General features: G+C 38.6%; 1 protein-coding gene and 1 long non-coding RNA gene across 2 annotated transcripts in view; one reads left to right on the top strand and one right to left on the bottom strand.

Annotated features, from left to right (window-relative positions):
* The first annotated feature begins 1,593 nt into the window (after nucleotides 1–1,593).
* Nucleotides 1,594–8,299, top strand: MED4 (mediator complex subunit 4). Its single transcript, XM_035900342.1, has 6 exons — nucleotides 1,594–1,905; nucleotides 2,245–2,415; nucleotides 2,786–2,843; nucleotides 3,801–3,887; nucleotides 4,719–4,850; nucleotides 7,509–8,299. The coding sequence occupies exons 2-6, from the start codon at nucleotides 2,290–2,292 to the stop codon at nucleotides 7,679–7,681; spliced, it is 576 nt and encodes a 191-aa protein (XP_035756235.1). The 5' UTR covers nucleotides 1,594–1,905; nucleotides 2,245–2,289; the 3' UTR covers nucleotides 7,682–8,299.
* The window catches only part of LOC118452893, a 10,661-nt gene continuing 649 nt past the window's right edge, over nucleotides 1,915–11,926 (bottom strand). The window contains exons 2-3 of the long non-coding RNA XR_004842765.1: nucleotides 6,952–7,024; nucleotides 1,915–2,099 (exon numbers count right to left, since the gene is read on the bottom strand). This is a non-coding gene — a long non-coding RNA (uncharacterized LOC118452893). The remainder of the gene's footprint in view (nucleotides 2,100–6,951; nucleotides 7,025–11,926) is intronic.

The raw sequence follows: 11,926 nt of genomic DNA, 5'->3' as shown, positions 1-11,926 counted from the left end.
ACTAAAAATTACGTTTAAGTCAGAAATTTGTAGATGGTGTTGCGTGACTTAAGCCGTTCTACTCACTGCCCTGTATTAGTGTTAAACTCGCTCAAAGCAGGTTGCAGAGCTCGCCTTTGGAGTGATAGAAATGCTCAGATACTTAGTCCCCTGCTCTTGAGGCTGGACCGATATCCCTCGTCCCAGGTTGTCCACCATGTTGTGGAGGCACAGCTGGCAATGCAGTTAAACTGGTTCCTAACGATTTTCCTCCTCTCAAGGAGAACAGGAGTTTAGGAAAACTTTTTCAAAGGGAAATAACCCATACTGTCTGTGTGGCTGGCTCACTCTCTTATGATTACCACTGGTAGGACAAGGAAAATATATTGGTCAATTGCTCTTGTTGTTTCTGGTTAGGTTTTATTTTCAGCTTTAGATTTTATTGTGACATACAGGTTGCTGGAGAATGTGTGTTTTGGAAAAAAAAAAAAAAGACTTGCTTTTTCTCTAAACTTTTTCTTTTTTTTTAAATCTTGAGACTAATATTCTGCCATAATGAATCCAGGGCAAGCCTCAGCAGTGTTTAGTGAACCTTCCTGTTGATCAGCAAAGTGTTGCAGCACTGTGGAGCTAGGCCTTTCGCAGTCACGGTACTGGTTTGGTGGTAGGGGCAAAAATTAACAAACATGTTTATTCTGCCCTTGCATAGTTTTGAATCCGCATCTGTGTGTTATCCAGCTAACACAGGACAGAATTACAACCCTCCATGACATCAGGCATGATGTGGCAGTAGTTTACCTACTTAAAACTGATTTTATTTGCTACTGCTCAGTGCTGGTCAGTTGTAATAAAGCTTATGTGATAACGACAAGTTTCTTTATTCTCTAAATTGTTTTAAATTACTTTAGTGTTCAGGAGTGACCAAGAAGCTAGGTAGAGCTTCACTGGTGAGGGGCTTTTTCAGACATTTCGAAAAGTATCCATTTTCATTTTAAGGTTCTGGCCCCACTGCTGTGTTAGTTGTACGTCCCACTTGAGCTGCTGGCACTGGACCATGCAAAGAATTGGTACTGTTCCAGGGACAGTGTCTTCAGACAGAGAGTTACTCATGTGTAGCATTGAACTGCCATCCACAGCCTTAGAAGCCAAATAAATTTGCTGAATTTACAGAAAATGCCTTTTTGCATTGTGGTCGTGTTGTTTAGTGAGTCCCCTCTGAGGTTCTTGATGGCTTTTCAGAATGGTGGCAAAGTAAATGGGTACCTGGTAGTGTGATGAAGAGGTTTGTTTGAGAAGCACTTCTAACCTAGCACCTGAATATTATTAGTTTTTTGGTATTTGTGTGTGTTTGATATACAGCTGATACACCATTGTGGAAATACTTGTTGCTATAACAGTAGTTTCACAACAAACTCTTTAGGTGTTTGAAAGCGTAGGCTTAATTGCTCTAAACCCAATCGTGAAGCTTGCTCTGCTGGGAAAAAACAGAGGAAAAGCAGAGAAGTAAAATAGTGAAAAGAACTTTAATGGCCTCTTGCAACAAACAAAGGCAGAAGTAGGATATGAATGCATTTCATTGTGCTGTTTCTTCTCTCAGCTTCTTTTGCTGAGAACAAATACACATGAGCACTTCATGAGCTCAAAGACTAAAAAAGAAAACGTGCTCCAATCGTGAGACTATTCACAGAATTACTCTTAGTTGAGAAATCCCTGCCAACACTGTACTATAAAACTATAAAATACTCAATCCTGTGAATACTTTTGTAATGATATCAGTACTCTGACAATTTTGGGATGACTTGATGTGATTTACAAATAATGCCCTAGAAAGTTGTGCCAACACAGAGTTTTCATTTCAGGGAACTGATTGAAATTTTGGCAATTTCAAGAAACCAGAAGCTTCCACAACCGGGAGAGGAGAGCCAGGTAAGCTGACTTTCTAAACTGTTTTTCTTTGGGTAAGCACAATGTTTTACTTTTAATTTTTTCCTTTCTTTCTTCCTTTGTCCTTGCCTATACTCAGGCTAATAGTGACAATGAGGTTTTGGCCCCATTACTAAGGCATTCTTGGCCCTCATGTTGTTTGCTTCTTCATTTGTTGCATGTTTCATAGGCTGTTTCTGCAAACAGAGGAAGAAATTTTGTTTCATTTTTCATGCAAACAGTAACACTCGATGGATGTCAGTTGCTCTTCTTTGCAGCACGATCAAGGGTGTGTTGTTACTCTAGCTAAATTAAAAGTTCTACAAAACTTTTGTTCAATAGATCCTGGAACTGCTGATTCAGAGAGACGGAGAGTTTCAAGAGCTAATGAAGTTGGCAGTTGATCAGGGGAAAATCCATCATGAAATGCAGCTTTTGGAAAAGGTAGTCGAAAAGAGGGATAATGATATTCAGCAGCTGCAGAAACAACTAAAAGAAGCAGAGCACATACTGGTAAGTTCATAATGATGTGTTTGCTTTTGAGCATCTACTTGTGAAAAAGGTGGTTCTGGAGAAAGTGGTGTTGTGTTAGTTTGAGATGATTTAAATATTTGAAACTTCATAAGAGCTTTGTGGTTTAGGGGTTTTTTTCAGTAGTCAAATACTGTTTAGTTATCATGGTATTCAGTTTTGGTTTATAATGCTAATTTTCTTCCAAACCTGCTTTACTTCTGTATATTTTGAAAATGTTCACTGAATACTTTCTCTCTTAAAAATGCAATTAAATGCAAGGGTTTATTCACAGATCCAACTTGATGTAGAAGTTTACAAATTAAAGATGCATTGAAAGTTTGGTTTCGTTTGTTGGTTTTTTTACAACTAGGCAACAGCTGTTTATCAAGCAAAGGAAAAGCTGAAATCAATTGAAAAGGCAAGAAAAGGTGAGTATTCATGATTGTACACACTAAATACAGCTGTAAAGAAAATTGCTAGTCAGCTCAAGTTAGGGTTATTTTAATTTTTTTAATTCTTCTATCACAGATTTTAGATGCTTTGTGTGTAAACAAATTTGCATTTCATTATGAACCTATAAGCATTTCCTCAGAATAAAGGCGGGAAACAATTACTTTTTGTGGCAAATGTATCTTTAATATTAAACTTAAATTCAAGTGTCTCAACTCTCTTCTTGGACTGATAATACTGTATCTGATTACGTAAGTGTCTCACCAGATTGCCTCAGTAGGTCTAGTGAGGAAAGGGAGAATGTTTGTGTGCATGCGCGTTGTATTTGAAAGACTGACTAGCTGGTGATAATGGTTTGTATTTGTAGCAATTCCTGCTACTCTGTGGCACTTGCCAAACTAAGCTGACTTTTTTTTTCTGTGGGAGGAGTATTCTTTGTGTGTGTTTTTACAGTGTCTTTTATCATTTTGTTATACCTCTTTCATCTGTAAAATCAAGGAACTTCATAAAGTTTCTATTAGTGTAATACCGGCACATATTTAGGACGACTGCTACATGTGTGCTCTACAGTTACTAAACAAACAGTAAAAAATTCTTTATTACAGAAAATTCCATAATAAAGCAGATGCTGAAGTTGTCTTACAAATCATGCTGGGGAAGTACACTGCTTAAGAGATTGGTTTGTGTTTTTCACAAGGTTGAAGAACTGTTTAATATTAAGGTTGTAGTGAACTTTTGGCTGTAAAATCAGTTCACTGCTAAGCTTGTCCTTGCCTTATCTAAGAGTCCTCTAAGCAGTCACTGCATTTGAAGCATGCTCTTAATTTTTGACAAAATTACATTCCCAGTCTGTTCAATATTAGCGTCCAATATTCTGAAATAATTGAATGATTCAATCTCTTGAGAATATAGTAACTTTCCTTCCCTTTTCCCAGGTGCCATTTCCTCTGAAGAAATAATTAAATACGCCCATAGGATCAGTGCTAGCAATGCTGTTTGTGCCCCTCTGACATGGGTACCAGGTAACTGTCATGTTTATGACTTTTTTTATTTTATGACATCATGTCATTTTTTTTTTGTTTTTATTTAAATAATGAAGCATGGTCAGTATCTAGTCTTCTAATGCTTTTATGTAGTGAAAACCACTGTGGTATATTAGAGTAACATTGTTTTCAGCTGTTGTATCTAATATTTTCAACAAAAACGGATATCCAATGTCCTGTAGACTTTACGTACATCTTCAAAAGGCTGTGAAACTGCATGCTTCCATTACTGACTGGCCTCCTCTGTTCTCCTTTATTTGCTTTTTTCCCCTGAATGTTGGCCCCAATTTTAAGTTAGAACCAAGTATGTTAAAAGTCTTTTCCATGTGCTTGGTTGTGTTCCCTCCTGCTCCTCATAATATTCTTTACAGAGGATGTTAGTAATCAGTGGAGTCAAAAGCAGCATTTTCATTATGTCAGGTTTCAACTTTGGGAAATATCCTCCTTGTCCAAAATTAGAATGTGTTTTTTTTTCCAATTCCTGTCCTTGCTGTTTAGCTGTGAAGTAGCTGGGAGAGCAGAAATCTTCTAAACATGGGGGAAGTTTGTTTGTTGGGTTGGGGTTTTTTTCTGCTGTGCTTTTTTTTTTTTTTTTGCCAAGTTTGAACAAACAAAGTCAAAGACATAGACTTGGATTTTAACAAAACAGGTGTGATGCTCATTGCTGAGCCAAACAATCACAATATGGGTTTTTTTGATCAGGAAACTAGGCACTGAAGAAAAAGTTAATGTCTGCAAGACAATTGTTAAATATTTAAAAACATTTATTTGGGTGTGGTGTGGTTTTTGTTTTTTTTTTTTTTTTTTAAGGGGACCCACGTAGGCCATATCCTACAGATCTGGAAATGAGGAGTGGTCTCCTGGGTCAGATGAACAACCCATCCACAAATGGAGTTAATGGACACTTACCAGGGGATGCACTTGCAGCAGGCAGACTGCCAGGTAAGAGCAGCTCAGTTTTGTTTTGCTTTTCTTTATTCTTTTTACAGTCGTAGCAATTATGCATTTCCCTTAGCAAAGGCAAATCAGAGTTAAAATAATGAAAATTATGGCTAATGTTGTTCCCTAGCAGTGAAGATCTAGTAAATAAAGTTAACAATTAGGAATTGCATCATTTTATTTCATTGCGAACTCATACTGCAGACACTACAACTAAGTCAGTGTAAACAAAACTCACTTAGTTACCCTTCAAATCACTTATTTAAATTGCTGTAAGTTATTATCAAATCATATTGAAAAGAATCATTTTCAAAGCAAACTTTTCTTAGCAGTGCTGACAAAGCATGGAACTGTTAAAGATCTGTTCAGAAGAAAAGGTGTGTATTGTCATCCACTACCTTCCTTTAAGGCTACGCTCTATATAGCAAGACTGTTTGCTTGGAAGTTCTGGATTGAAAAGACATTGCAAAGGACAGCTGGTGAGGTAGTACCCTGAGTGTAGGATTCAAGCTTTAATCCCTCAATTGCGTAGTGAGATGGGCAATTCCGCCAACTTTAGTGGCATTCATTGATTCACGCTAAAATAGAATTTAGCAGTAAATTACAGTAATTGAATTGAGAATTCAGTGGTTCCGTACCTGTGCAGCATTAATCTACCATGGTTAGATTGAATTGTGGAAAAATTCTTAGTTTGGATTCATAGATCTGTAACAGTTCTTACCTGTCTGTTAAGCTACTTGCAGGTGTTATGGAAAGCTTGTTTTCAAAAATTATATTGAGTATATTAAAAACCCAAACATATTGTGACTCCATTGGAGAAATAGAAAACTTGGATTTTGTGTTTCCAATCATCTGTCTAACTCTCTTGTCACCTCTTAAGAAGTGACTTAAAGTTCTGCATCATCTCGCTTTCTAAACCTCTGGCCTTGGATAATATGGGTCAGTGAGTTGAATAGGAGCGGGACCCTGCCATCTGCCCATAGAAACCCAGCAGGGAAGTGCTGAGGGTGGGACCATGTGTCTTTTCTGTTCTTTTGAAATATGGTCAGAGAAGATGTTCAGGTTGTGTCTTTCATGGAGTTGTTTCTGAAGAGCCTGTTATGGCTGATTTAGGGGACGCAAACTTGCTCCTTTAACTTTTGAGTGCTGTCTCTGTGGGAACTGAAAGCCCACTCTTTAGGACTTTTCTCTTGAGAAGCTAGAAAATGTGGGATTTAAACTCCTTAAAGTTCTTAACTGAATGTGAGTCTCCTATGTCAGGGGAAATCTTCTAATTACTAGACTGTCAGGTAAGAGGGAAATGTCAAAACTTCATTTAAAAGAAAATAGAGGCTGCCCTGGCCACAGGATGTAAAACACTGGCTTACATTCTCAGCTGGTTCAAATAAAGTTGGTTAACTTCACCGCAGCTGGGGTGAGATCACCTGGTGCTATTTTTGGTCTTCCTAAAGCGGGCACAGAACTGGTATAAAGGCTGCATTATGTCCTCTCAGGCGCTGGTGGGTTGGATTTGTACAGCTAGGTAATGCATCTGGTATTAGGGGACTGTGGCTGTAGTTCCTGTGTGGAATCTCAGGTGTCTGCAGACTTAAAGATCAGAAGCTACAATGTGTGGAGTCTGTGTGCTTCTGAGTTGGGCAGCGCCTGAGTGAGAGTAAGTCTACCATATGTGACGCCCTGCTTAGACAGTGCCCTCTTTTTTCTGTACTCAAAGTCCCGTGTGGGTGGGCTTTTGTTCACTTCTGACTCTTCCTAATTATTTTTAATTCTTGGTGTAAGTGGGAGATAGCTGGTTTCTTTTATGGGACAGACCTAGCTACAGTGCCTGGTAATAAGTGCAGGAGAACTGAAGCACAGCAGCAGGAGCATAAATAAAAAGGAAGGGAGCAGAAATGGCATATAGATGTGTACTGCAGCTTTGAAATGGGAGCTGGTTTGGGGGCAAGGAAGGGAGAGTCTAAGAAGTGTTGTGGAGGGAGGGTAGGTTGGTAGGGAGAGCAGTGTGAGATGGCTTTGGACATAGGAGGAGAAGAAACAGCAAGAGCTGAGAGAAGTCAGAGGCAACTGAGGCTGGCCTGACTGGGGCATAGGGGGACATTCCCACCTCTCAAGTATCTCTGTGGCCCTGGTTTTGTAGTAGGATGCTCTTCTCCTTTGCGCTTGCTGCACCATATCTGCTGTTGGAAAGATAATAACCAAGGTGTTTCAGCCAAATTTGGATAAAACCTTTTACTCTGAATTTCTATGGTCTACCTTAAGTGTTTGGGTTTTTTTGATGTAATGTTTTCATCTATTTTTGCATACTGACAGAGGGTGACAGTTTTCATTACTGCCAGTGGTTGTGAATGTTAAGTCAGTTCAAACTGTGCTTTGAAGATGAAAAGCTCTGTATGAATATAGACTGTTTTGAAGTGGAGTGATGAGAGAACAAGAGCCATCTACATAAAGGGGCCTCCCTGGCAGAGTTGGCTTTTACAGTGATAGAATGGCTCCATCATGATATGTTTTCCAGCTGTTACTGGAGGGTTTCCTCTGTCTGAAATTCAGGAAGGATTTTAAGATTTGTTTTAATTTTAAATTGGAGTTCTAGTTGAGCTGTCTGGTTGAATTTGTTGATATACAAAGCTGATAGTTTGATTGATTATCCCCCTTTTTTCCTAGATGTGCTCGCTCCTCAGTATCCTTGGCAGTCAAGTGATATGTCAATGAACATGCTACCTCCTAATCATAGTAATGACTTCATGTTGGAGCCTCCAGGACACAATAAAGAGAATGAAGATGATGTAGAAGTTATGTCAACAGACTCCTCAAGCAGCAGTAGTGACTCAGACTAGGTACAAGAGGGACAGTATCCCTAGTAGACCTTTCCTGTGGTGAAGGTAGGTTGGATGCTGTTTGTCACAAACTGCAATACCCTTTTGTTACGCTGGCATCCCTGTGTAGGGAGAAGGTAACAGCTGGCTCAGAAATAGGGCGACTAATTTAAAACCATGGACTTCAGAATTTCTTTTTTTCCATTAGACGTTCAAGTAAGATGACTGGGAGCTTTCTGCTGGAGGAGAGATTTCAAATTCACAGTGATTATGTAAATGTGTGAATGTGTATGTTTGCAAGAGACATGCGTGTGTGTGTATATATATATTTACTATACATTAGATGACAAAAGTTCCTGGGAAAAAAGGTGTAAGGGGAATCCCCTTGTATGTTAGTAACTTTACTCTTTTGATGATAGCCTTTTCTATGGCACAGAAATGAGGCACGAAATTTGTAATTTTAGTATCTTTTTTTGTTACTGCCTAAATCCATGTTCTTGATCATCTTGTGTGTGTCAAGAACAAAAATGTGGCAATAAGGTGTAAAAACCAAAAGTTTGTAATTATTGTAATATATAATGAATGATTTGTCATAAATAAACTCAGCTTTGATGTAACTCCATTTCATTTTGAAAACTTAAATCTTCTATGAGTTACTGTGTAACTTCAATACTCAGCACATTTTATCCCAGGATGTGGTTGAATTCGGATTCAGTTTCAGAAGTTTGTACTTGGTTTTCCCCTTTGCTAAATGCCATGTCAGTACTGGAAGCAGCGGAGCAGTCAGGAACTGCAAGCCTGTCCTTTCAGCTGAGCTTTATCAGGTGCACACAGAACGGGGCAGAGCCTGAGGCAGTGATGTAGAGTGCTTGTTTGCAAGACTTCACCAATACTTTGGTTGAGCATCCTGGGACCCTGGAGATGACACGCTTTGGGGCACGCTGCAGGTTCAGCTCCTTTCAGTTCAAAGTGCTCACAGATTCTTTATTCTTGTCATCTATAATTTTTTCAGTTCTTTGAACCTGCTAATTTGTTTAGTTCAGCAGCTGCCTTTCCTGCCTTGGCTACCATGTTCTTTCATCTTTCCAAAGGCCCTTCCCTTGGCTTTCCTTTCCTTGTTCCATTTGGCTTAAGGAGTCGTTTTATGACAGCTACTTTTCTCTTGGTTTTCTGATTTGATCAGAGGGTTACTTACGTGAACTGTTGCTAATGGCAGTTACAGGTTCTTCCCTGCAGCGAGGCTTCCTGAAGCACAGATCACAATTCTCTCCACTCTTCCATTTTCTAGATTCCTTGCAGGAAGTACCTGGTAAATCATTTGCTCAGACAATCTTTCAAATATTGCTGTCAGTAATGCTGCCACACATGACCAACATATGTACAAATCCCATAAGGATGTGGAAGTGAAAGGGACCTCTTCAGTCAGGTTCAATCACATAATATGGGGCAGTGTTTTTTGTTTTAAAAGAGAAATGGGGAGTTTGGGTGTCTCAGCTGTTCCTTTTGGAAGTATTTTCAGAATTATTCAAATTTCACGTCTATTTTGCAGCCAGGAGTTATTAATATAGGTATATATTTTAACCTTTATTCAGTATAATCATTTCCTCTTTGGTGTTTACCCCCAATCTCTTTATAGAGAACTGTATTTCCTCTTTAATTCACATTAATCCCAACACACCTGGCCTCTTTCAATCACCCCAGTTAACCTTGCCTACCTCGTTCTAGTTCACATTGGGTTTTCTTAAACAAGTGTGATCAAAATAATACACAACATTGCAAAATGCGGTTTCTTGATGCTTTGTACCATGGGATTTTCTTCCCTAAATGCTCCTCTCTCAACACATCTCATGACGCAGCCACAGCTCACTAGTCTCTTTCGTCTTCTCATTTATAAGGACATTCTTTTCTTGGAATGAAATACAAATACAGATAATTAATAGTCATGGGAAGTGTAATGTATAGTCTGCCCAAAACTCTTATATGGCTCTATCATGTGATTCACTAACTGAAATGTTGTGGAGGTGGGTGATTGTTTCCAGACATAAATAAGAGTGAACAGAAGCAATGACGGCTTCTTTTGCTGGGTTGGTTGCTCACCCATTAAAGGATTCAGTGGGACCGATGCATTACATCTAAGAAGTAGGTAAGAAGACAGCTCTGCCATAAAATCAGACTCTGGGGTATAAGATGCATCCTAACCTGTTTTTTTTACATCAGTGCTCCAAACCGTGTTGAGTTTTTCTCAATGCTGGATAACTATAATGCCATTTTAGGCTAATTCTATTACAAGCAATTTAGCAAACTGCAAAGTTTTAACTGTGTGTTTTGTTATTCAGTGGCTTAGATGTGTACATAATAGGCTTTCCTATTTACTAAAAGTACCAAAAATCAAAGTAAACATAACATTTGGTTGAAAGGACTGAGTCTTGGCAGCTAAAAACTACCAAGAATCAGATTTTCTGGGGAGAAAAAGGTACAGATGCATCGTACATACAAAACAAGTCAAGTTAGGGGTTGCTGACAGCTGATTGCAGTAATACACTGTAGTCATTTAATCAGTCCACTTAGAAAGGATATAGAAACCCTGACATATGGAGGTACCATTTGTGTCCTCATTCCAGTAACTACTTGTATATTTGCAACAGATAGACTGAATATAACCATTACTGGTAACAAAATATTTATTGTGTGACAAACCACTTTATGGTGACCTCGGTTTTCCCATCAGGAGCTAGATGCCTTCTGAAATTTAAAATTGCACTAAATCATTTTAATTTTTTTTTTTTCATTACACTTTGGGACAGATGGGCAGGACATCTGTCAACTCTTCCTGCAGCCTCTTTGTTGACAGCTGAACGGAATAATTTTCAGTGTACATAAAGTTGCTTTCAGGAAGAAAATCTCTGCTTTTGAATAGAAAAAATAAGCCTTCCACAAAGATAGAGTAGTAAAGGATTTTTCAGTGACATTTCTGATTTCAAAACTGCTTTGTAACATTTATCTTCTCTCTTCACTTCAGAGTATCTGTCCTAAGTTAATGCTTCAAATTCTAAGCAGAAGGCTTGTGAGCGTCAGTAGCATCCTTACACCTCGTATCCCTCTGCCTGCTTCTCGGCAAAAAGAGCTATCTCCATTTAAGAAAAATGTATGTGCAAAGTAAGAAAGAGCCTTAAACCCTTCAAGATCATTTCTTTTAGGAACTGACAAGTCAATTTGTAATTTCAGACAATTTTAATCTTTTGATATTGTGCTGATGTTTTATTCAAAAGAAATGAAAGGTACCTCAGAACATTTTGTACAAAAAGGAAACAGACAAAAACCCTATTTTAAAAGAACCCTGAAGAGGGGAAAAAAAAAAAAGAAGAGCCAATTAGTGACTTTTTTAGAAGTCATATCCTAAAATCAGTTGCTCATCTCCTAATGACTACAGCTGGAAAATAATCAAATTAGGTTACAGGTTCTAGAAAAATGAAAATTACAAGCTCATTGGTTTTGTATGTATCTTCATGTACTGTGATTTCATTCACTACCACTTCATTTAGTCGCATCAAACTGAAAATTAACAAACCTATCAAATCCCAGTAGCCGTACAGAATTACACCCATCCGTGCTGTTTAAAACTGACAACCCTCTTTAGCCAAACAGTATGACAGTCTGCTGTAGAGCTACACCTATAAATGAGATTGGTTTGTACAGTGTTATTTGTGTCAGCCTAGTAGAACACTGGAGGCACCTCTCGATTAAACTTGTAAGAGTTTAGTAACGTGATCGGGAATTAAGATCAACTGCAGAGACATGAAAGACTTCTGCAGATGAATTCTAATGTAACTGAGGCTGCAAACAGAACTCTGTAATGAAAGGGGGTGGCAAAAACGGTCAGGGAATTTTCATTCCCTGCAACAAGCCACCACAACCTTTTTGTGTTTGTAATACTCCGATTTTCAAGTGTATACCACCATCTGCAGGAGAGCGAGGCACGGTCTGTAAAACGTGACTTTTGTTCATGACAGTGTCTTAACTGAAGCTATGAGACAAGGCTAAGTTTAAAAATTGGTCCAGGATTTGTAACTATAGGAAGGCAGCATGACATACAAAGTGGTGTTGCATAGAAAGCAGGGGTGTGGTTTAAACAAACCAGTTTCTCTCGGGCCTGCTGCTGCAGCTGTTGCCAAGCAAGTAAGCTTCTCTGACTTTTCAGTAGGGCCAGCTGTGACAGGACAAGGGGTAATGGCTTTAAACTAAAACAGGGTAGGTTTAGACTAAGTG

This window comes from Egretta garzetta, unplaced genomic scaffold (genome assembly GCF_000687185.1).
Source record: "Egretta garzetta isolate BGI_Z169 unplaced genomic scaffold, ASM68718v1 scaffold268, whole genome shotgun sequence".
NCBI classification, from domain to species: domain Eukaryota; kingdom Metazoa; phylum Chordata; class Aves; order Pelecaniformes; family Ardeidae; genus Egretta; species Egretta garzetta.
The sequence above is the reverse complement of the archived record's forward strand: the minus strand, read 5'-3'. Positions and strand labels throughout refer to the sequence as shown.